Source organism: Polypterus senegalus, chromosome 4 (genome assembly GCF_016835505.1).
Source record: "Polypterus senegalus isolate Bchr_013 chromosome 4, ASM1683550v1, whole genome shotgun sequence".
NCBI lineage: Eukaryota > Metazoa > Chordata > Cladistia > Polypteriformes > Polypteridae > Polypterus > Polypterus senegalus.
Genome location: NC_053157.1, coordinates 99,774,790 through 99,795,960, shown reverse-complemented (window position 1 = coordinate 99,795,960; position 21,171 = coordinate 99,774,790). Strand labels below are relative to the sequence as shown.

Genomic DNA, 21,171 nt, shown 5'->3' with positions numbered 1-21,171 from the left:
TCTAACCTGCCTTTAATTCTGAAAAATGCAGTTTTTCAGCAAGTACATGACTATTTGTAGTGTCATGGATTTTATACATTTTATTTTGCCCACACAAACAAGAATGAACTTAATCTTAAAAGGACAGTTAAACTTTATCACTTTAAAACAAATATTTTGGTCATGTGGACAGGATGGATTTAACACTTGGAAGGCAGGATCAAAGCATTCGATTTTCCCCGTTGTATCAGTGTCAATCATGGCGACATCTATTTAGACAAAGGAGAAAATCCAGGAGATACAATAATGGATACAGCTTAAGGTATCACCTGTGAAAAGATGGGCACCTAGGGCTAAAACTGGTTTACAGCTTGGGAAAGGATGACATCCCAATTGCTTCAAGCTGCATCTGCAAACAGAAAGACATGCCGTGGAACTAGTAATTGCCAAACCAGTCTACAGCTTGGACAGGAAGGTTCTTAAATAATAACCAACTTTGCTTGGGAAACTGACACACTCACAAAGATTAAGGAATTTTAGCAAATTCATCTATCATATTGAAAGCCAACCAAACAGGTCTATGCAACCATTACATGTTGAGAAACTCCCATGGAATTTTAAAATATGATAGACTAAACAATGAGAGCAGAGTGACATCAGTAGGGGCACCAGCAACATGCAACCATTTTCAGTTGATCATCAGCTTAAGCATTCCATGAACATCAATTGCTAAATCAATGCTGCCTACACATACTACTTTCTATCCATCCAGACTTTGCTACCTACATTTATGCTTTTCTTTATTGTTAATAAATACCATGGCTTTTAACTTTCTATACTCTGTCTTATCTAGAGTGACTGAATAAGTTAAATATTTTTGAGCAGTAAGGAAGTGCCATATGATCCAAGCTTTAAGGTTTATCGAGCTGAGGGCGAACAGCTCTGTCAAATAAGACATCAGTAGACAAATGGCCTATAGCCAAGGATATAGAGCCTTTGTATGTTCAAATATATTCCTGGAGACCTAAAATAATATTTAGATCCGAGACATCTAAGACATTATACTTTGTGCCTATGTTAAGCAAGTCTGAGTACTAGGGAAAGCAGACTGTGCATGTGTTACACATACGGTATTTGTGTGGGTTAAAGTGCAAGGGAATAATGTGCATGTGTATATGTCTTTCATACGGTACTTGTGTGGTTAGGGTGTGTGTATGTTATTCTTAAGGTGAGACAGTAGACCAACCTAGTAACTAACCTCATGAGTACACTTCTCTGAAGAAAATAGATTAAAATATGATAATACACAATTTAAATAAACATTATATACTTGACAAGTTTGTCTGGTTTTAGAAGAAATGATAGTACAGAAGCTACATTGGTTGAAGTAGTAAAGGACTTAAAAGTTAATGTGGACAGAGGCGTACTTGTTCTTGTTCTATTAGACCAGAGTGCAACATTTGACAACGTAGACCACAGTATCCTTATAAATAGTATTAGTGAAATGAGGGACCTTTTTGCCAGAATCTTCCAATTGATTTCATTATAACTTAACATGTAAAAATTAAATTTTAAAGTTATGGCGATTGTAGATTGAGGATACATGATAGTATACAACAAAAGGATCTATTCTGGGAAGACTTCTTTTCACCATACATGCTCCAATTAAGCCAGATTATCTCAAAACACAAGGTGAACTACTGCAGATATGCAGAGGGCTTGAATGTTTACCCATCTATAACACCTGATGTTAACTCTAGTAGAAAAGCAAGGGAACTCGTTTCTAAGATAGATTTGATTCATTCAGGCCTTGTTCACAGGCGCGTTAAAATCGAGCGTTTTTTTTTGCGTCCGTAGCGTCCGGTGAGCGCTGATCAAGCGCCCAGTGTTTTCTACACGTAGGAGTCAATGAGAGTGTTCACACGGGCTTTGGTGACGTGCGTTTGGCCGGCAGCGCGTTTATAAGGCATCAAAAAAACGTTGCATGCAGCTTTTTCTTGCCGTTCAAAACCCAACGAACGCAAGGAAACCGCTTCTAGTTCGTTTTCCGCGCGTTTATTTTACGCTTCGGAGGACCGGATATATCCCATGATATTAATATTTTTTATGTTTTCATATGCAACATATATATTTTCATATTGCTTTTTTATTTTATTGTCTCATGTAATTTGTAAACCATGAACCTATTAATTTATGTTCTAATATAATATTTGATAACGATTATGTAGAGGGGCAATCCATGGCGGGGCATTTCAGTGCATAACACCGGTGTAAGCGCACACTTGACTACTGTTTCCTTACCTCAAAGTGACAAGTTGTCTCTCTTCGGCTAACACCAAGTCGCATATTGGTTGATCGGCGTGCAATGTGGCATTGCACCAGCTGCAGCAGACAATCAAAAGTGGAAACCGACATCCGACAGTAATTAAAAAACTTGCGCGGAAATTTTCGCATTTCTTCATAAAGCACAAAAAACTTCCTTTAACCCGACGTTGTGCAGTCAGAGGATGAACCCAGTAGTGGCGGCGATTTTTCTCTCCCTACGCCGTATTAAGAGTATTTTAAAACAAGAAGATTAATATCTAACATAGCAAAATGGTCCATATTGAAAGGAGGCACCTCAAATAAAACGACAAGGGCTTTCATATCCAGTTCCCGACACTGCCTCCACAGTTTAACACACAAACTACAATTTGGGCTGCAGGCTGGCGTTAGACACAAACGAACGCCGGTGTAGAAGTCAATCGATCGCCACCACAAAATGCAACATAAACGTCTAGGACGTTCAGAGCAAGTTCGTTTATCCAAAAACTTAACGCCGTGTGAACAAGGCCTTAAAGTACAGGCAGGCACTGGACTTCAGTGTGGAAAAGTGCTCTGTGTTACATAGGCAGGTGGCTACACTTAACGCACCAAATCAGGCACAAGCAGCTATAGTAGCAAACAGTAAAACATCTAGCAATGGAAGTTTAGCAAGCCAGCTTTTCATATTAAGGAGGAAAAAAAGTGTTCAAAAAACCAAAAAAAAAACCTAGTAGATCGAACAATTCTTAGCAGTCAGAAAAGTAGTATAGTTGAGTGTGACAGTGCAAGGGCTCATTAATGAGAAAAAAAATACAAACTGTATAAGTGGAAAGCTTTTAAGTAAGTAATTAGAGGGGTGCAAAGTTAGAACAGACAGAAAAGATAAATAGGCAATTGAGGGGGAAATATTAGAGAAGCTTAAGGAGTCAGAGTAAAATTGTAGTACTTTTTTTTGCTCCCCCCACTTTTACCACTTTATTTTTTATTAAAATTAAATGATTTGAGTAATTTTAGTAATCCAAAGTAAAATTTTAATAATGATGTCAGGGCAATACAAATCCTGTTGGACACTGGACTTTGAGGATGGCTTGGCGAATCTAGTCTTTTATGAGGGCTACATTTGCCAGCTGATCCAGCATCTAGCCTGCATTGTAGTAGAGAACTGGCAGACATGGCCTAGTTGTCCTTTAGAGAGACAGTGTGCATCCCTGGGTGGCACAGGAGGAGACTCTAGACCAGACAGAGTCAAATGGGTCAGAGCCACAAGACGCAAGGTGAAGGATACACATTCTCTGAAAGCATCAACCCCATAAATGGAAATTTTAAACTATTTTTAGGTCTGTGTGGACAGGACCCAAATAGGCCACGTAAAAAACAGCTCCTAGAATGAGGTAGTGATAGTTGGGGAATCAGTCATTAGGAACTTTGAAGTGCAGGTTTGCTCTACAAACAGAGTCCTGCTTGGTGTGTTGGCTTTAGGGCGCACACATAGCATATCTCCATGGAAGGGTTGGAAGGCTGATTGCCAGGGCAGGGGTGGATCCAAATGTCATTGTCCGTGTTGTAACAAATGACACGTGTAAGGGCGGTCTGTCAGTTCTGCAATCCCAATTCAAAGAGTTTAACACCAGGCCAAAGAGCAGAACTGACAAGGTAGTCTTCTCATAGGCTTATGAGTAGTTGAAGATTGTTTAAATTAGGGAATGGGGGGTTGGGGGCAGGGAATTTATCACAAGCCAGATTTACAAGTGTACAAGGATCAAACAGTAAAAATAAAAAAAATGCATAGACTGACAAACAGTAACCCCATCTTCTTTTCTGTTCAAACAGAATTTATAATCCACTTCAATAGATAATGAGCCTAATCTTAGTGAGGACATATGGCTTAGTCTATAAAAGTATGAGGAAGAGAGACCAATGAAAACAGTAATTTAATACACATCTTTTTTGTAATACAATAATCCCTCCTTGATCACGGGGATTGTGATCCAGAACCCCCCACGATAAGTGAAAATCTGCAAAGTAGAAACCACATTTGTATGGTTATTTTTATATATTTTAAGCCCTTATAAACTCTCTACCACATTGTTTATAAATATTCCCCACACAGTTATACAGCATAAACCCTTTATATTCTCTTAGGTTATTAGGCAAGGTTCGTTGAAATTATGTATGTAAACACACTGTTTATATACTACTTACAAACATACGTATCGTATATCATTGAGGAGTTTTAATATGTAATACAGTTTTAAACATATTGTAATTGATTAATATAAAAATAAGTGAAAAATCTTTAACATGCAAATGCTGTACATAAAACCAAAATGTTATTTTAAAGATACTGTACAGCATCTCCGATATCACGTTACAGCCATTAAGAAACAGGCCACCGGCAATAAATACCTACAATGCAAGAAAAATTGTATAAAATGTGTGTACAGTTTCAATAAACGTACGTACGTGTACCAAGTACGTAGAAAATTAGTTATGGGTACTCGCCAACAATGACACGATGACTTGTCCGATAACGAGTTTAATTTTACTGCACAACAAAGAACAGCGTTACAGCTCTTCTAAAGGAGCCTCTTCAGGCGATTATGCAGCACTGCCATTGTTCTTCCGGCAGTCTTCAATCCAAATCCCTAAAGCAGATTCCATCCGGACTACTGCCTTATTACACTCACTTACAACTCGTTTGCACCCTGGTTAAAGGACACTGCGGCCATAGATCTTTTATTCTTTTCCTCCTTTTTAAATAAAAAGAATCGTGGACTCATTGATGCTGTAATGGCGTCCTGCAGCGATGTAGCTTTTCCTTTACTTCAACATATCTAAAAATTTTACCTTTTTGGAAATTGTTAGCATCTTCCGTTGGCACCTGGGCATGGCTCCTGAAGCAGTAGCAGATCATTTTGGAGCCATAACGAAGGGCTTGACTATGCACAAAGATAAACAGAACAGTTAACACTTTACACAGCGAAACACGTTGATGCTGAATGAACAAGATAAGACTTCCTGGTTAACACAGTGGAATCGAATTCGGCGCTCCGTCACTGAGCCAATCAGCACACAGGAACTTAACTGTGTGCTTTGATTGGGTAGCTTCTCAGCCATCCGCCAATAGCGTCCCTTGTATGAAATCAACTGGGCAAACTAACTGAGGAAGCATGTACCAGAAGTAAATTGTACGCAGAAACACGCAAAGCAGTGAAAAATCCGTGTTATATATTTAGATATGCTTACATATAAAATCCGCGATAGAGTGAAGCCGCGAAAGTCAAAGTGCGATATAGCGAGGGATTACTGTACTGAAAAGGCAAGTTTACAGGGGTATAAAAACTTGTAGTGGGACTTTTACTAACCAAATATTAACTAGGCTACCTTGCTAACCTTGCAAAAAGAGCCAAACAGCAGGAGTTTTTAGAAGTACTGTAATCAGTGACTGTTTAACACACTACATTAAAACACCAACTCGGAAGATGAGTGGAGAAGCCTGTCTAGATTTAGTATATTGTTATAAGGATATAACTGAGGGTGTACAAGTGTTTGGACCACTAAGGTCAAGTGACATTAATACATTTATCAGTGTTTTGGGAAAGTGTGGATTGTTTTAAAATAATACAGGACAGGCACATGCCAAAATTTGAAGTTATTAGGAAATTAACCTTCTGCAGTGTTTGTTTTTTTTAAAAGCTACAAATGGAAAACTGGCTGTATAATGTGTAGGTTAATAACTCCAATATGAGTCATAAAAAGGATATATGGAGGCTCAGAGTGAAGTGTATCAAAAATAGCAATGGGCAATTAAAAAAGAGAATGTGAAATAGTATTTGCTCTAAATATACATTTTTCTGAGGTCTTCACATGTGAGGAAGAGGATAACCTCCCAGCAGTAAAAAGGTATTGCTAAGGAGGTACCAATTTAGAAACTGTAGAGGGAGAAGTACTGCTTAGACTAAATAGGCTGAAATCAAACAAAATCACCAGGACCAGAACTATCCTCTAGTTTTTAAGGAGGTTAGCTTGTACATAATCCCTTAACACAATTTTAGGAGGTCGCTGTGCACTGGGGAAATTCCAAATAAATGGAAAGGGGCAAATATCTTCCCATTATATAAAAAGGATAAATCAGGCAGATGTAAGCAACTAACTATAGGCCAGTAAACTTAATTCCTTCCATTAATTTACCTATAATGCACATTAAGGATCAGATTGAGCAACATGGCAAGAAAAGATGTTATAATGAACAGTCGACGTGGGTTCAGAAGGGGGAAGTCATTTTGCCAACATACTGGAATGGTGTGAGGAAGCAACAAAAGATATCAAAGTGGAACATATAATATTTGACATTGAGAAAGCATTTGATAAGGTGTCACATGAGGTTGGGCATCTAACTAAAAGTGGGAGTTCAGGGTGTTGTGTGAAGATGGGTGCAAAATTGGATACGAATACAAGTAACAAGCCGGTTAAGTAGGCAGAGGATACCAAGACGGGTGGATTGACAGATAATCTAGAATCTCTACAGAGGGACTTGGACAGCAATACAGGCTTGGGAAAATTAGTGGCAGATGTAATTTAATATCATTAAAAGATTTAGGAATCATAGTAGACTCAACACTATGAACTTCCAGACTGTGGTCAGAAGCCATTAAGACGAGAGAGGTAGAGTACAAGTCCAAAGAGGTTAAGTTGAAGCTTTATAATGCACTGGTTATTCCTCACCTGGAGTACTGTGGACAGGGTCTCCCGGCTTTTAAAAAAATAAATAAATAAAAAGGAGCAACTAGGGTGATTCCAGGGCTACAGAGAATGAATTATTCAAACAAACATGAGGAAGATTTTCTTTAAATGTTGGGACTGTCCATGATAAAGCACTATATGAAGGCCATTTATTAAATGTTCTTGAGTCACAGTATTTGTGCTGCATCAATATTAAAAAGAATTAGGATTTTTTTATTTTGCAGATAACTTAGTTACAAGGTAAAATCCCACCAAATGATTTTTATCTTTGTAATTTTATTTTTGCATTTTCTATTTCTGTATAATATCGTGACTATAAATAGTATCCCCCCCTTTAGAAGTTGACATTTTAATGTTATGCAACATTGAACCAAAGAGTATTAACATTTGCTTTTCTGCCAAAGATCAGCAGGAAAAAAAAATTCAATGTTAATATGAAAACATTTCTGCAGAGTGGTGTAAATTAAATAACCCACAAAATTGATTGCATAAGTACAGTATAGGATGCCACTAAGTCATTACTGCTGCACTCAAATAGTTTTATAAGTCAGTTAGTTAAATCAAGATCATCTGCTTGTAGTCAACAGTTTTCAATTAACTGTAGTATAAATGCACTACTAACTGAAAGATTGAAATTTGTGGGGAGTCAATACTGTAGCTTCACCCACAATATTTTATGCCCACATGCTTTTTAAAAACCTCTACTAACAAGGTCTTAAACAAGATTTATTCAGGCTCCACAACCTGCAGACTTAAGCTAAGGGAATAGCTCTTCTGATAGTTCAGCACAGAAATCTCCATTCCCAAAATAATTACTACTCAAATCTTAAAATTCTTACTAAACAAATATTTTGGCAATCTGAAAAAAAACATTACTTTTAATCAAACAGAGGACTATGTAACACTTGTTTACCAGGGCGTTTCCAGAACAAATATTGCAAGATCAGAAATGTATAAACTATCATTTTTACTTCAAAATACTCTGACAAAATTACCTTGCATTTAAATATAGGATTCAAATATAGTCCATGACTACAGGTTCAGTAACTGATTCAGATCAGGTAGGCATGCGAACACAAAATACTAAGTATTTTTAGACTTGCTAAGTGATTCCAGCTTTTCATAGAGGAATTTTAGTCACTTAGTAGTTGATGGTAGCCTAGGGGAATTCATGAAATTTGATTTAATGTTTAATCCATGATTGCAGTCTGCAGGCAATAAGCCTTACACGATTATAACTTCCTTATAAAATATCCTTCTGTACAATCTCTGCTTATGCTTCATTGCTTGCTTTATTATACATTTTGTTTTCAACATGCCACTGTGACTAAGACTTTTTTTGGGCTCCGCCAGGAGAGATACTCAAGTATATTTTTAGCATATGGGTGGGTGGATCAAAGCTCCTAGTTAAAACAAAAATATTATACATACGTAATGTGGGCGACAGACTTGCAGAAAGAGAGAAGGAGAGTCTAGATTTCCAAAAATTAAATCGTTTTATTGTCATCTCAAACTTATCCAAACAGGAGCGGTCTCTTCAGAAATCTCTCAAACACCAGCATGCATGCAATGATGCTGTCATCTTGCAGTTGCTCTCTTCTCAGATTAAGAGGAGTCAACAGACTTCACGCAGCAGCAGGTGGACAGAAGGCCAAGTCAGTGGTCGGTGTTAAATGCTCCCTGCAACCACCAGCGGGTGACAGACGCATTACATGGGGAGTCTCTGAACTTTCAGCTGCCCTGGCAGCAGACAAGCAATTCCTGCCTGCGTAAAGAGTACTGCCACAGCACATCTGGGCGGCTTCTGGGGTCTCAAATCTCACAGAAAAAAACCTTAACTTTTAAAAGCTAATTTGTACTGCACATACAAACACGTTTCCGAGATGAGAAAAGTACAGGTGCCAGTCATAAAATTAGAATATCATGACAAAGTTGATTTATTTCAGTAATTCCATTCAAAAAGTGAAACTTGTATATTAGATTTATTCATTTCACACAGACTGATGTATTACAAATGTTTATTTCTTTTAATTTTGATGATTATAACTGATAACTAATGAAAGTCCCAAATTCAGTATCTCGGAAATTTAGAATATTGTGAAAAGGTTCAATATTGAAGACACCTGGTGCCACACTCTAATCAGCAAATTAACTCAAAACACCTGCAAAAGCCTTTAAATTGTCTCTCAGTTCTGTAGGCTACACAATCATGGGGAAGACTGCTGACTTGACAGTTGTCCGAAAGACGACCATTGACACCTTGCACAAGGAGGGCAAGACACAAAAGGGCATTGCTAAAGAGGCTGGCTGTTCACAGAGCTCTGTGTCCAAGCACATTGAGAGGCAAAGGGAAGGACAAGATGTGGTAGAAAAAAAAAAAAGTGTACAAGCAATAGGGATAACTGCACCCTGGAGAGGATTGTGAAACAAAACCCATTCAAAACTGTGGGGGAGATTCACAAAGAATGGACTGCAGCTGGAGTCAGTGCTTCAAGAACCACCACGCACAGACGTATGCAAGACATGGCATTCCTTGTGCCAAGCCACTCTTTAACAGCGTCAGAAGCGTTTCGACTGGACTGCTGCTGTGTGGTCCAAAGTTATGTTCTCTGATGAAAGTAAATTTTGCATTTCCTTTGGAAATCAAGGTCCCAGAGTCTGGAGGAAGAGAGGAAAGGCACAGAATCCACATTGCTGGAGGTCCAGTGTAAAGTTTCCACAGTCAATGATGGTTTGGGGTGCCATGTCATCTGCTAGTGTTGGTCCATTGTGTTTTCTGAGGTCCAAGGCCAACACAGCCGTCTACCAGGAAGTTTTAGAGCCCTTCATGCTTCCTGCTGCTGCCGAAATTTATGGAGATGCAGATCATTTTCCAACAGGACCTGGCACCTGCACAAAGTGCCAAAACTACCAGTATCTGGTTTAAGGACCATGGTATCCCTGTTCTTGATTGGCCAGCAAACTTGCCTGACCGTAACCCCATAGAAAATCTATGGGGTATTGTGAAGAGGAAGATGCAATATGCTAGACCAAACAATTCAGAAGAGCTGAAGGCCACTATCAGAGCAACATGCTGCTAACTGCTAACACCTGAGCAGTGCCACAGACTGATCGACTCCATGCCACGCTGCATTGCTGCAGTAATCCAGGCCAAAGGAGCCCCAACTAAATATTGAGTGCTGTACATGCTCATAATCATGTTCATACCTTTCAGTTGGCCAACATTTCTAAAAATCCTTTTTTGCATTGGTCTTAATTGATATTCTAATTTTCCGAGATACTGAATTTGGGACTTTCATTAGTTGTCAGTTATAATCATCAAAATCAAAAGAAATAAACATTTGAAATACATCAGTCTGTGTGTAATGAATGAATCCAATATACAAGTTTCACTTTTTGAATGGAATTACTGAAATAAAATCAACTTTGTCATGATATTCTAATTTTATGACCAGCACCTGTATACTGGGTCTACATATATAGGCTTATTCGCTAGCAGTAAGCGAATCTACTCAGATCAGCTGATGGAAAACCATGTGAATAAACTTTACGTTTTTAAAAAGCACTAGAAATCCATTAAAATCTTACATTTTAAAAGCACTTTATGCACAAATAGCTGTACATGTTTTCTATAGGAGCTTAAGGTTGGTGGTTGTATTGTGTTTGTTGGGTACCTAGGCTAACTCTGCTGGGCTTGCGAACAAGCTCTCAGAATTGAACTTGTTCATATGTAGGGGACTTTGTATTGACATGATGGGAAAAGAGGTACACTAACAGCTCAAATTTTGCATGTCAAGCATTCATTTGACAAAGGTTCATTTATCTTTGTTTGCTTAAAACAGTACATCGAATAGTCAATTTTATCATTTGCAGATCACATTCTTACTTATTGGATGAATGTTGGGCAGACAAGCAAGTTGCCGTGGATAAAGGCATCACTCAATTTCCTAATACTCCTATACAGTTTTTACAACATTTGAGATACAACTGGTTACATTAATGTTTCTCAGTTGGAGCATAGACAGATGGACTGACTTGCTTACATAAAGAGAACTATAGTTGCCAAAAAGGGAAAATTTGGCTTTTTACAGACGATCTTTGAATAAAGAAATATGAACACACACCAGAACGACTAAAGGAGGAAATTGAAAAACTCCACAGTGAGGAATTGTGTATTCTGTTAGTATAAAAAGGACCCCAGTAGCATTTGACACTAATGCTGAATGATTTATTGACTGAAAGTACTCGGAGTTAAAGTACACCATTGTTAATAATGGCACACGGTTTTGTTAGTTATCTCCTTTGCTACCACATTCAAGGGGTCCAGAGTGCATCCTACAACTGAGCCTGCCCTTTTAATCATCTTATTGATTTAGTTGGGTCTCTTTCGAAAAGTTGTTAACCCCCCCACATACATACACTAGCAATCAGAGTTGAAGTGAAGAATGTCATTTCCCACCTTCAAAGAAGAGTCTAAGGGAAGAAAACCTCTTTGCCCTTTCTTATATACTTCAAAAACCAGTCCAACCTGTCAATGATGTGGGCCCATAAGTACTAATACGTATATACTACTTCTACCTCCACTCACTGAACAGTGACTGGACACAGTGGCTGTTTGGTGCATTGAAAATCAACCACCTCTTTGATATTGCTGATATGGAAGGTTTCGGACAATTCCTATTTGCACCAAGAAACAAAATTTTCTCCACCTGACTCCTATACTTATTCACGCAATATCAGTAGTGGGATTTAAACTAAAAACTTCAGGGTTTGAATCCCAAAACCTTAACCACCCCACAATAAATATAAAAATTTTATTTATACCCACTTACTGCTGGATATGTATGGCCCACTGATGTGTGCCTGCTAATATCTATGTTGAGATCCTCTTCTGTTGTTTTCAGATACACAGGATTATCGAAGTTCATACTCTTCATGTTCTTGTTTTGCCAGTTACGCCACATCAGAAAACCAACAGCAGCTATCATTGCAAAAAGCACTGCAAAAGGAGAGACAAGTTAGTTGAGCTCAAATTAAAAACTGGTCCGTCATTCAACTATGCATGATCTATTAGAATGACTACCATAAACATTAGCACAGAAACACTGCCATTATGGGACAGTGGGAGAGAAGCAGCTTGGACTTCAATTTAGGGATTTAGTATTTGCATCATATGCCACAACATTTGTTTGGAGACCAGCTCTTCCAAATAAGTGAGCAAGACCAGGTTTACTCATAAATGATACTTGACTATCAGCAGTTTACACCAACTTCAATAAGAGTTGACATGTAAAATATTAACAGTTATGAAATCAGCATCTAACTTCCACCCATCTATTAAGTGTGAATCGCGGTTCAGCATCTTAAGCAGTCTACTGTCTATCTGCAGAACACAGTATGTGGAGTGAACAAACCATGGATAGGACACCATAACATCACATCGGACACCTATGCACATCAGGTCAATTTAGAATTAAAGATATGAGTAGGGATGCAACAATACCACCACTGGTATCAAATTTTGGTTCAATGCAGTTCTGGAGTACTCATGCTTGTAAAAATGCCCCAATGCCTATAACCAATATTACAACGCATGGATGACTGTGGGAACAGAAATGCTTGCTCAGTACAGTGGAACCTTGGTTCACGACCAAAAAGCTCGCCAAACTTTTGCCTCTGTTCACAACCACACACTCGGTATACAAAAAAGCCAGTTTCCCTTGCCTGCCTGAGCAGAGAGAGAGAGAGAGAGAGAGAGAGAGAGAGAGAGAGAGAGAGAGAGAGAGAGAGCTCTGTTCATTGTTCTCCTTCCATTGGCTTCTAAGCAAGTGAAGAGAGGTGAGAATTTTTTTGAAGAAAATTGAAATCGAAGTAAAGAAAGAAATTACAAGAGGTGGAAAAATTGTTTACCAGTTTACTCATTTACAATCTGAGAACCCTCGTGCTTTCAAGCAGCATAATGTAAACAAAGCCAGACTGCCAGCAAACATGAAGGGTTGGGTCACAAGAACTTTGTTTTTGGAATGGCTGCATGAAGCTTTCACTCCCACCAGCTAAACAGCTAAAAGCACCAGAAACCCAAGAAATCACAAGAGAGAAAACACCTGAAGGAAAACACTTCATGCCAGAACTCGACTCATGCAAGGTTAGTTTTCTTGGTGGTTTTGTATTACGATTTTCAAAGTTAATTTTTCAGTTCATAACGCGATTTGTTGCAAATGTTAGCTTTTTTCCTTGTGCTTAAAACTCATGAAAGTGTTTGCAGATGGAGTTTTTCATAGCGCGATTAGGTGCAATGTTACCTTTCTCTTTTTTCAAATGTTCGCTTTTTTCCTTGTGCTTAAAACTCATTTTATGAAATTTGTTTACAGCGATCAGGCTTTACGTTTAATAGCGTGATCTCCTGCAATCTTACTTTTTTGGTTGCTTGTGAGTTGGTTTTTAAATGCACTTCAGATTTGGTCGATGTTCCTTTTTTCTGCTGTGCTTAAAACTCATTTTTAAAAAAAAATGCTGCACGAGCACCTGCTACAGAGAGATTAGAGAGCACGAGTGAGCAAGCTCAGAGAGCGCACAGCCGACAGGGAAGGGAAGGGGGGGATAGGGGTGTGTGTGTGCACGCTCGTGAGAGAGAGAGAGAGAGAGCCAGGCTGCTCCTGTAGCTGAGGGAGGGAGGGAAGGGCTTTATTGGTGTGTGTGCTACAGAGAGGAAGAGCGCGCGAGCGAGCCAGCTCGTGTAGCTGAGCAGGGAGCCTGGGTGTTTTGTGTCAGTGCTATTCAATGTTTTTACATTAGTTTACTATTACACTGTGCATTCCATGGTGTAATTAACTATACAGTATTTGTGCTTAATCTTTACATATTTACATACAGTTTGTACAGTCTGGAACGGATTAATTGTATTTACATACAATTCTATGGGGGGGAAACTGCTTCGGTTCACGACCAAAGTTCTGGAACGAATTATGGTTGTGAACCGAGGTTCCACTGTATATTGTTCTTGACAACCTAACACTGTTGGTTGTTAACATGGGATTTCAGCACCCCCGAATGCGTTAGAACCCAAGTACAACATTCCAAGACGTGTACACATCACAAATATAGTCTTACAAAGGATGCACGATTTTGTTCTATATCTATATATAAATACACACACACCCCCCAACATCACTCAGCTGTGCAACTGACAACTGGAGAAGCAGTATTTGTTCAATGTCCATCAGATTAAATGCAAAGTGGATAGACGAGAGTTTCACTCACTAGCAGGTTTATGCAGCTTTGAGGCTCCCATACAGGCCAAATAGTAGATGCACTCCAGGAAATGCTTCTGTGCATGTTGTGGTCTGTGACAATGCCAAAAATATGATAAAAGGCATTGATGATGCTGGAGTTCAAAGCTTTGCCTGTATTGCTTATACATTCAAGCTGGTAGTAGCACAGGACATTTTTAGACAGCAAAAGTGTTGCCAACTATTTTATGTCCAACTATCCCAGCATCTGCATTTTAAGTATTCTGCCTTAGCATACTGCCATTTAGAGGACAATCTGCATCCCCCACTTTACTCAATCCAAGGTGTCCCTTTTTAATAGCTTATGTGATGCACTTCAGTTAAAACCAGCACATTTGGACATGCCATGGTTTGTTTTTCTCTAGGTCACAGTCTATAATTGGGAAGCTAAACAGTAAATATTAAGAAGCTTGATTAAAATAATAATAATAAAAAAAAAAAAAAATTGAACTTCACTTTTTAAACCACACTACATAGTTCCCACATATTAAATTTGGAAATGTCATTTTAACCTTCTAAACTTTTGGTAATTTTAAGAGTTTCTGACACGATACATGCCCAGTTGGTACACTGCGTTTTTATCAGTAAAATTAAATGCTCAAAGGGCACTTAATATAAATACTAAATTTTAGTGAATCAAATTAGAAGCAAATGCGTTTTTCTTTGTATATGTACACAGTGGGTACGGAAAGTATTCAGACCCCTTTCAATTTTTCACTCTTTGTTATATTGCAGCCATTTGCTAAAATCATTTAAATTAATTTTTCCCTCATTAATGTACACACAGCACCCCATTTTGACAGAAAAAAAAAGAATTTTTGAAATTGTTGCAGATTTATTAAAAGTCAGGGCTCTGGCTGGGCCATTCAAGAACAGTCACAGAGTTGTTGTGAAGCTACTCCTTCGTTATCTTAGCTGTGTGCTTAGGGTCATTGTCTTGTTGGAAGGTAACCCTTCGGCCCAGTCCGAGGTCCTTAGCACTCTGGAGAAGGTTTTTGTCCAGGATATCCCTGTACTTGGCCGCATTCATCTTTCCCTCGATTGCAACCAGTCGTCCTGTCCCGTCCCTGCAGCTGAAAAACACCCCCACAGCATGATGCTGCCACCGCCATGCTTCACTGTGGGGACTGTACTGGACAACTGATGAGCAGTGCCTGGTTGTCTCCACACATACCGCTTAGAATTAAGGTCAAAAAGTTCTCTCTTGGTCTCATCAGACCAGAGAATCTTATTTCTCACCATCTCAGAGTCCTTCTGGTGTCTTTTAGCAAACTCCATGTGGGCTGTCATGTGTCTTGCACTGAGGAGAGGCTTCCGACAGGCCACTCTGCCATAAAGCCCTGACTGGTGGAGGGCTGCAATGATGGTTGACTTTCTACAACTTTCTCTGGAGCTCAGCCAAAGTGATCTTTGGGTTCTTCTTTACCTCTCTCACCAAGGCTCTTCTCCCCCGGTAGCTCAGCTTGGCCGGACAGACAGCTCTAGGAAGGGTTCTGGTCATCCCAAACGTCTTCCATTTAAGGATTATGGAGGCCACTGTGCTCTTGGGAACCTTAAGTGCAGCAGAAATTTTTTTGTAACCTTGGCCAGATCTGTGCCTTGCCGCAATTCTGTCTCTGAGTTCTTCAGGCAGTTCCTTTGACCTCATGATTCTCATTTGCTCTGACATGCATTGTGAGCTGTAAGGTCTTATATAGACAGGTGTGTGGCTTTCCTAATCAAGTCCAATCAGTATAATCAAACACAGCTGGACTCAGATGAAGGTGATCTCAAGGATAATCAGAAGAAATGGAAAGCACCCGAGTTGAATATGAGTGTCACAGCAAAGGGTCTGAATACTTAGGGCCATGTGATATTTCAGTTTTTCTTTTTTAATCTGCAACAATTTCAAAAAATTTTTTTTGTCTCAATATGGGGTGCTGTGTGTATATTAAATGAGGAAAAAATTAATTTAAATGATTCTAGCAAATTGCTGCAATATAACAGAGTGTGAAAAATTGAAGGGGGTCTGAATACTTTCCGTACCCACTGTACGTAAAGGAGTGCGATTCTTTTCAAAACACTGTATCTGATGCATCTGTTTTTGGACAGAACACCACATACTGTGCTTCATCATTTGTTTCACAGTGTGAGGAATTATTGCTGTAGAGTTTTGTTATTTACTGTATAACAGTGCAAACAAGCACTGAACATAAAACGTTTATGTTGGCTTTATTGGTTGTGTGTATCTGGATCAAAATTGATAACTCTACATTCAAACTGTTTGGCTGGAGCAATTTTTACTTTTGTCTAAGAAAGGTCACATATTTCTATCCCAATTCATTTTAAATTTTCCATATACTCACTATTAAACATGTATTCAAAGGAATATCTCATTCTCTCACAAACACAGACACTATGGTTTGTTTCATTTGGCTGTACAAGTCCATCTGCAAGTCCATAAACACTTTCATTTTACACAATATCCCATTTAGCATCAAATGGAGGCTGAATATAAATAGACAATTCTATTACTTGAAAGAATGAACCATAAGGTGAACTTTAGGCACTATACCTGCTGGTGTCCTTCAAGCTGCACACCCATCTAGTATAAATACATTTTTAACCTAGATCTGTAATTTCTTCAAAAACTATTTCCAATTGCAGTTTCTTTTGTAGAGCTGTACCAAGAGACAAGCACACCTTCATTAGGAAGGAACTACTACTATTCTTTAGTTCAATATCAAGACAATTCTTCATAAATTAGCTGAGCCTATGATTCCAGCAAATCTAATCGGGCTCAGTGTTACACAAATTGTACCAACATTTACATTTTCCCTCAGCTTCTCCTACTCGTGTAAAAATTTGTTTTATACTGAACCCGTCTCTCAGAGTATCTGATAGCTTGACCTGGGTCCAGTGCAAGTGCGGATTTATTGTTTCTCTGTCTACTTAATGTTATTGTTAATCAAATCATTTCCTGTCTTTTCTTTCACATTTTCTGTGGAATTCTGCCCTGTTGAGAAATAGTCTATTTTTTGACCATCTACTTTCCTTAATCTTGAGTGTTTAGAACAATCTAAACAAGCCAATCAGCCCAACAAGCTTGCCAGTCCTATCCACTTAAATATTTCTAAAAAATATCAAGTCTAATTTTGAAAGTCCCTAAAATCTTACTGTCTACGACACCACTTAGTAGCTTTAATCGAAGAGTCTACGGTTCTCTGCGTAATGAAAAACTTCCTAATGTTTATGTGAAATATACCTTTAACAAGTTTCCAACCGTGTTCCTGACAAATTCATTTAAAAATAAAGTTTCGATCCACTGTACTATTCCCTTTAGAATTTTAAACACTTCATGTCACCACTTAATCTTTTGCTTAAGCTGAGAAGACTTGGCTCTTTTATTTCCTTTGCAATTCATCCTCTGCAGCCCTGGAATCAGTCCAGTTGCTTTTCTATGGACCTTTTCTAGCATTGCTGTGTCTTTTTTAGCCAGGAGACCAAAACTGCAAACAGTACTCCAGATGAGGCCTTACCAGTGCATTACAAAGCTTGAGCATAGCCTCCTTGGACATGTGCTCCAAACATCCTGCTATATTACCTAACATTCTTCTGGTCGTCTTAATGGCTTCTCAACACTGCCTTGAAGTTGATAGGGTACAGTGTACTCTCAATTTTCACACCTACCATTGTGTATTCAAACCTAACATTTTTACTTCCTATGTATAATATTTATTGACATTTAACTTCATCTGCCCAAATCTGTATGCCGTCCAAGTCCTTTAGTAATGATTATCCGATTCCAAATTATCTGCCAATCCACCTATCTTGGTATCATCTGCAAACTTAACCAGATTGTTGCTTATATTCCTGTCTAAATCATATACACATATATAATTGTGCTTGAAAGTTTGTGAACCCTTTAGAAGTTTCTAGATTTCTGCATAAATATGGCCTAAAACAGATTTTCACTCAAGTCCTAAAAGCAGATAAAGAGACACCAGTTAAACAAATGAGACAAAAATATTAACTTGGTCATTTATTTATTAAGGAAAATGATCGAATATTACATATTTGTGAGTGGCAAATGTATGTGAACCTTTGCTTTCAGTATCTGGTGTGACCCCCCCTTTGCAGCAATAACTGCAGCTAAACAGTTCTGGTAACTTTTGATCATTCCTGCACACTGGCTTGGAGGAATTTTAGCCCATTCCCCCATACAGAACAGCTTCAACTCTGGGATGTTGGTGGGTTTCCTCACATTAACTGCTCGCTTCAGATCCTTCCACAAAATTTCGATTGGATTAAGGTGAAGACTTTGACTTGGCCATTCCAAAAAATTAACTTTATTCTTTTACCATTCTTTGGTAGAATTACTTGTGTGCTTAGGGTCGTCGTCTTGCTGCATGACCCATCTCCTCTTGACATTCAGTTCATGGACAGATGTCCAGACATTTTCCTTTAGAATTATCTGATATAATTCAGAATTCATTGTTCCATCAATGAAGGCAAGCTGTCCTGGCCCAATGCAGCAAAACATGCCCAAACCATGATACTACCACCACCATGTTGTTTCACAGATGGGATAAGGTTCTTGTGCTGGAATGGAGTGTTTTCCTTTCTCCAAACATAATGCTTTTCATTTAAATCAAAAAGTTTTATTTTGGTCTCATCCGTCCACAAAACATTGTTCCAATAGCCTTCTGGTTTGTCCACGTGATCTTTAGCAAACTGCAGACGAGCCACAATGGTTTTTTTTTTTGGAGAGCAGTGGCTTTCTCCTTGCAACCCTGCCATGCACACTATTGTTGTTCAGTGTTCTCCTGATGGTGGACTCATGAACATTAGCCAATATGAGAGAGGCCTTCAGTTGCTTAGAAGTCACCCTGGGGTCCTTTGTGACCTCGATGACTATTACACGCCTTGCTCTTGGAGTGATCTTTGTTGGTCGACCACTCTTGGGGAGGTTAACAATGGTCTTGAATTTCCTTCATTTGTACACCATCTGACTGTGGATTAGTGCAGTCTAAACTCTTTAGAGATGGTTTTGTAACCTTTTCCAGCCTGATGAGCATCAACAACTCTTTTTCTGAGGTCCTCAGAAATCTCCTTTGTTTTTGCCATGATACACTTCCACAAACGTGTTGCGAACGGCAGACTTTGATAGATCCCTGTTCTTTAAATAACACAGGGTGCCCACTCACACCTGATTGTCATCCCATTGAAAACACCTGACTCCAATTTCATCTTCAATCTAACTGCTAATCCTAGAGGATCACATACTTTTGGCACTCACAAATATGTAATATTGGACAATTTTCCTCAAAAAATAAATGACCAAGTACAATATCTTTGTCTCATTTGTTTAACTGGTTTCTCTATCTACTTTTAGGACTTGAGTGAAAATCTGATGATGTTTTAGGTCATATTTATGCAGAAATATAAAGGATTCACAAACTTTCAAGCACAACTGTACATATAATTTATAATTTGATACTATGCGTATCTATGGTGTTTGCGTCAATACCTCGACTCAATACAAGTTAGAACCATGCAATGGGACTCTGCCTCTGTAGTTAGAACATAACATGGCAAACGCAGTACTGCATGATTGGCTAAGAATGTTCGAATGCTTCAGTGACGCCGCTGGATGGCTGAATATAGTAAGTCGGTGTTGGCTTGAGCAGAGAACAGCAAGTTTGGTTGGTTTTTGGAACGTTGGTTTGGTGGAGCGTATTTTCCAGGACTAACATCATCGACTGACTTAAACCCTTCGATAGCTCTGGAACCGTAAGTAATTTGGAACGTATCACCATTTGCTTAGTACGTCGAAATCCATCTTTGGGCAGGTCGGTTTTGGCATCTTTCCTGACATCTATTGGCAAACTAAGTAATGGGTATTAACAGCGGCCATGGTTTAAATTTTAGTTGATCTCAGATCTAAAATGACCACGGCAACATAATTATTACTCCTACTCTAATTAGAGTCGTTAAATACGGTTTTGAAAATTTGTTTGCCAGAAAAAAATCGAATGAGGTGTGCTGAAGAGCTGAGTTCACGTCTCGCAGCCATATTTAAACAGGAAGTTCTTCATTACATCAGTCGAAAAGGTCTATTTTAAGCACAAATCAGAGCCACGATAAAATCATTTCAAGGACTTAAAAAAAACAATTCTTTGCAGAAAGTATGGATTTCACAAACGTAGAATTTGTAGCCCGATTCAATCGGGCCCCCAGTCGCTAGTATTATAAAAACTTGGGTCAAGACGTGATCTTCGAGAGACACCGACGTTCCGTGAGACAAATGGACAGCTGCTGTACAGGTTTAAATGATCGACGTGCAGCATGACAAGCAGCACACACAGCTGGGCAGCAGGTGCAGCTGATCCGTTCGCATCTCCCTAGTGTGCATTCAGCCTCCACCCCCTTCACAATACGGCAGAGGCACGAAGTGGCCGATGCGAAGCATGCCCCATTGGGGGTGAGTGAGCGAAGCAAGCAGGGGTTCCTCGCACCATCACCCACCCTCTGCTTCCTGTGTTTGAGCCAATTCTGCACCCATCTAAAAACATCACCCTGAATTCACACTTTTTAGTTTGATGCCCAAACTCTCATGTGGAACCTTATCAAATGCTTTCTGAAAGTCAAGCAATATCATATACTACATTTTGACCATATCGTTTTTTCGCTTCCTTAGAGAATTCCAGGAAGTTAGTAAAACATGACCTCCCTCTTCTGAACACATGTGGACGGTTAAGACAATCTTCTGTACTTCCCATTTGCTGCTCAATTTTATCTTTAATTCCTTCCATTAATTTTCCTGTGATACACTTTAAGCTTAATGGCCTATAGTTTCTTGCATCTGCTCGGTCAC

The 21,171-nt window shown here is 38.9% G+C and overlaps 1 protein-coding gene across 2 annotated transcripts in view; it reads right to left on the bottom strand.

Annotated features, from left to right (window-relative positions):
* vldlr (very low density lipoprotein receptor) overlaps nucleotides 1-21,171 on the bottom strand; it is a 258,783-nt gene that overhangs the window by 17,980 nt on the left and 219,632 nt on the right. The window contains exon 18 of one of the 2 annotated variants that reach the window (XM_039751092.1): nucleotides 11,851-12,025. In XM_039751092.1, coding sequence (XP_039607026.1) covers nucleotides 11,851-12,025 — 175 coding nt within the window. The remainder of the gene's footprint in view (nucleotides 1-11,850; nucleotides 12,026-21,171) is intronic. The other variant, XM_039751091.1, reaches the window with a different exon arrangement.